This window comes from Silene latifolia, chromosome X (assembly GCF_048544455.1).
Source record: "Silene latifolia isolate original U9 population chromosome X, ASM4854445v1, whole genome shotgun sequence".
In the NCBI taxonomy this organism is placed as follows: domain Eukaryota; kingdom Viridiplantae; phylum Streptophyta; class Magnoliopsida; order Caryophyllales; family Caryophyllaceae; genus Silene; species Silene latifolia.
The window spans coordinates 11,170,222-11,174,697 of NC_133537.1; the positions used below are offsets into that span (position 1 = coordinate 11,170,222).

Here is a 4,476-nt window from a genome sequence, read left to right on the forward strand (position 1 = left end):
ATAATATTAATAATAATATGTTAATAATAGTTATAATAATAATACTAACAATAATCCCCAAATCTCCTCCCTCACTATTGTGTCACACGACACACTTAAACCCCAACAATTATCAAACACAAAAGGACGACAAGGGTGAATCAACGGATGAAAACGCAGTAATGGGATGTCCCAGCCGGGTGGCCGGCCGTCGGTGTTGTCACCGGCTGGGAACTCTCTGGAAAACTTGAGGAATTTTGGTGGTATTCCCAGCCGGGATGAGGGCCGGCGGTCGGTTGACCGTCTGGGAGTACATTTTGATGCGATTTGAGTTGTGAGCCGGTTGGCCGGCCGTCGGTGAGCTTGCCGGCAGGGAGTTCTCTGGAAAATAAGGGTGAAAATCATGATGTGTTCCCAGCCGATTGGGTGTCGGCGGCCGGGTGCCCGGCCGAGGGCCATATGGGTTCAAATTACTCGGTTTTGATTCGTGAATGGTTGTGGTTGAATTGAATTGGTGGTTTTGGTTGAGTACGGAGGCTGTTGATGACGGTGTTTGATGAATTGGTGCGGGTGGATTGATTTGAGGTAAGTGGTGGTCGAAAATGGCGATGATGAATGGTTGCTGGTTCTACTCGGGTTTCGGATTCCGAGTTCATGCTTGATGACGGGAGTAGCCATGGTTGTGCTTGAATTGGTGCGTGACCAAGGTGAGCAGCAATGGTGATGGAAATGGTGGTCAAGTGAAGGCATGGGATGAGCAAGTTGGTGAAAGGAAATACGAAAAGTAGCAGACAGTGCCAAATTTAGCATTGGTTTGATGAATTGGTTTTGGTATTTGGGGTTGAATTCAACAAAATAGCAGGGGAATCTTCAAGATAGAAGATGAACAAAGTGCCATAATTTGCCACGTGAATTAATTAGGAATGGTCAGCCGTTGACCTCCATCTTCTTTTATTATTGTTTGACTCCGTCTTATTCACTCGCTCGGTACCTATAAATACAAAAATACAAGAGCAATATCAAATACTCGAGATATAACAATTGTGAGAAGATAAATGTAATAAAACTAGTTATTTCTAATTAATTAACAAAATGAGCTTTTTAACATTTAAAACACACAAAATCCAGTCAAATAAGGTTATAAATGGGGGATAAACGCTACCTAAATACTACTCATCAAATAGTATGTGTGCCAATTTTCTCCCTGAAGGGACCTTTGATCACACACCTTGTCTGATTCAGAAGCTAGGAAGAGATGACATCTGTAGGAAACCCTTCAAATATTATAGTATGTGGGGTAAGTCACCAGTTTACCTCTCCAATCTTACTGAGTGGTGGCATGATGATGTGCAAGGTACTAAAATGTACAGGATAGTAAGGAAGTTAAAACTCTTGAAGCATCATCTGAAGAAGTTCAATAAGGATCAGTTTGATGATATTGAAAATTGTTCTATAAGAGCTTTGAAGAATTTGGAATTTATTCAGACTAAGATAGCTGTTGATCCAACTAATGCAGATTGGTTAAGTAAGGAAAAATCTGCTCATGAGGAGGTTAAGGAGCTACAGCAAGCCTGTGCTTTGTTCTTGAATCAGAGAGCTAAGCTTGCCTGGGACAAGGATGATGATACTAACTCTAAATATTTTCATGGAGTTATTAGGAGCAGGTTTATGAGGAATCAGGTGTTCAGTATTCAGGATAAGGATGGGTGTGAGCATATTGATCCCCATGGGGTTAAGAATGCCTTTCTTGAGTACTACAAATCACTGCTGGGGACTGAGATCATTACTGAACCTGTGAACCAGAGGATAATTCGTAGGGGTAATATCTGTGAGGCTCATCATTGGGACATTCTGCAATCTCCTATTACTGAACAGGAGATCAATGATGCTATTTTTTCTATTCCTGATCACAAAGCTCCAGGTCCAGATGGCTTTTCAAGTTCTTTTTTTAAGGATTCTTGGAGTGTGATTGGGAAGGAAGTCTCTGGTGCTATTTTGGATGTGTTTAAAACTGGTAAACTTCTCAAGCAAGTGAACTCTACAACCATTACTCTTATCCCCAAATGTAGCATGCCTAATTCTGTTACTCAGTTTAGGCCAATAGCTTGTTGCAATGTATTGTATAAGTGTATCTCTAAACTTTCGTAACAGTGGCTGTGGTTCTCCCTGATCTGATTAGTAAGAACCAGGGTGGCTTTATTAGAGGGAGGAGTATCATTGAGAATATTATGGTGTGTCAAGATTTGGTGAGATTATACAATAGACAATCTTGCTCTCCTAGAAGTATGTTCAAGATGGATTTAATGAAGGCTTATGATTCAGTTAGTTGAAAATATATGAAGGAACTGCTGGATGCCTTTAATTTTCCTGATAAATTCAAGCATCTGATCATGGAGTGTATTACTAGTGCTGCTTTCAGTTTAGCTCTAAATGGGGAAACTTTTGTTTTTTTCCATGGCAGAAGGGGATTAAGGCAAGGGGATCCAATTTCCCCACTTTTATTTACCCTTTGTATGGAGTACTTAACCAGAATTTTGGATTGTGCTACTGAAAAGTTGCCATTTAACTATCACCCTTTATGTAAGCAGATGAAATTGACACATCTTATGTTTGCAGATGACTTAATTATGTTTTGTAAGGGTGATGCAAAATCTATGGTGCTACTATTGAGAGCTTTCTCTTCATTTTCTAATGCCTCTGGCCTGAAAATGAACACTCACAAATCCTGTGCCTATTTTAATGGAGTGAACCACAGACTCAAAAAGGAAATTCTTTCTATCTCTGGTTTTGTGGAGGGTAAGCTGCCTTTTAAGTATCTTGGAGTGCCAATTACTGCTGGAAGACTGAAAGTGACTGACTGTGCAGTGCTCATAGACAAGATAGTGGACAGAATCAGGAGCCTGGGTGCGAAGAAACTATCCTATGCTGGCAGGGTTGTCCTGGTTCAATCAGTCCTCACTACTATGCACACTTACTGGGCTTCTATGTTTGTATTACCAAAAGGGGTTCTTAATAGGGTGGACTGTATTTGTAGGAACTATCTTTGCGAAGGGGGCACTGAATTCCAAAGAGTACCTATGATTTCTTGGCAAAGAGTATGTTCACCAAAGAAGGAATGAGGTCTTGGTTTGAAAGAGAGTGGTTTATGGAATATTGCTAATATTGGTAAACTGGTATGGTGGATGGCTACTAAACCTGATAAACTTTGGGTGCAATGGATTCATCACATCTATATGAAAGGCTTGCCTTGGCATACTTATTCTCCTTCTGTTGGCATTGGAGGAAAGTTTGTCAAGTCAGGGATATTATCAAGGCAGGTTTTGTGGATGAGTTCTGGAGCATTGGTAATGGTGATTACGCTGTTAGTGGCTGCTATAACTGGTTGAGGGAGAAAAGAATGCAGATGGAGTGGTATAAGTCTATCTGGAATACTATTGCTCCCCCTAAGCATTCATTCATGGCGTGGCTAATTGCAAATCAGGCCTTGAGATTGAAGGATAGGCTGTTTTGTTATAATGTTGCTTCTGATGATTTGTGTTGCATATGTGCATTCAATCCCGAGACTCATGAACATCTATTCCAGGAATGCCTGTATGCTCAACAGGTTTTGAAGATTGTCCTCTGCAGATTGGGGACCCATTTGCAGGGGTGTGACATTCTCAAACAAATTGCACGAAGAAGATGGACCTCTGGGAGGAAGCATGTGACCACAACAGCAATTCTGGCTGTGTGGTATATGATCTGGATGCAACGTAACAGTGCTCGTCTAACATATCAGGTGACTTCTCCTTGGGTGTTAGCTGAGCAGATTCTGAATAGTGTTAGAAGTAGAATTCATGTTTGTAAGTCAAAGTCTTTCTCTATTAGAGATAGGCTATGGTTGTCCAAGGTGCATATGTTGTAATATGGGCACACAAAAATGTGATCCGCAGAGTTGTAAAAGTTGCTGATTTTAATGATAAGCTGACATTTAAGCAAAAAAAAAAAAAAAAAAATATTAAGTAGCAAGTTTGCAAAAAAAATAAAAAGAAATCATAGTATACATTTAAACAAAATGGACCGTCCGACTTTGGACAAACTTCATCAAAATATGCAGCCCGCTAATGGACGTAGTGTATGCGTATGGTCCACTATGAAATGGGCTAACTAGGCCTTGGATTGAGCCAAGACGGCCCCTTTTCACATAGCTTTAAAAATATAAGTTTAGAATAACTGCCAACAAATCCGTTGTAGTCTAGTTGGTTAGGATACTCGGCTCTCACCCGAGAGACCCGGGTTCAAGTCCCGGCAACGGAATTTTTTGCTTCAATTTTTTCCTTCCGGATAGTTGCACTAATAGTCTAATACGGTAAATACCAATCACTTTTTCTTTTTGGGTTTTTCTAACGTGTGCCTTAAGACACTAGGTTAATAATTGCATTTATCATGAGAATATGTTGTAAATCTTCCCTTATTTGGTTTATTAATGTGTGCCCTAAGGGCACACATTAGAAAAAC

The 4,476-nt window shown here is 40.3% G+C and overlaps 1 protein-coding gene and 1 non-coding gene across 2 annotated transcripts; both read left to right on the top strand.

Moving 5' to 3' along the window:
- Positions 1-3,193: 3,193 nt before the first annotated feature.
- On the top strand, positions 3,194-3,883 carry LOC141616868 (uncharacterized). The gene has a single exon (XM_074434028.1). It carries the CDS (start codon positions 3,194-3,196, stop codon positions 3,881-3,883), a length of 690 nt encoding a protein of 229 aa, XP_074290129.1.
- A 319-nt stretch (positions 3,884-4,202) lies between these two features.
- On the top strand, positions 4,203-4,275 carry TRNAE-CUC (transfer RNA glutamic acid (anticodon CUC)). Its single transcript has one exon. It is a non-coding gene; the product is annotated as a tRNA-Glu (tRNA).
- The last annotated feature ends 201 nt before the right edge of the window (positions 4,276-4,476 follow it).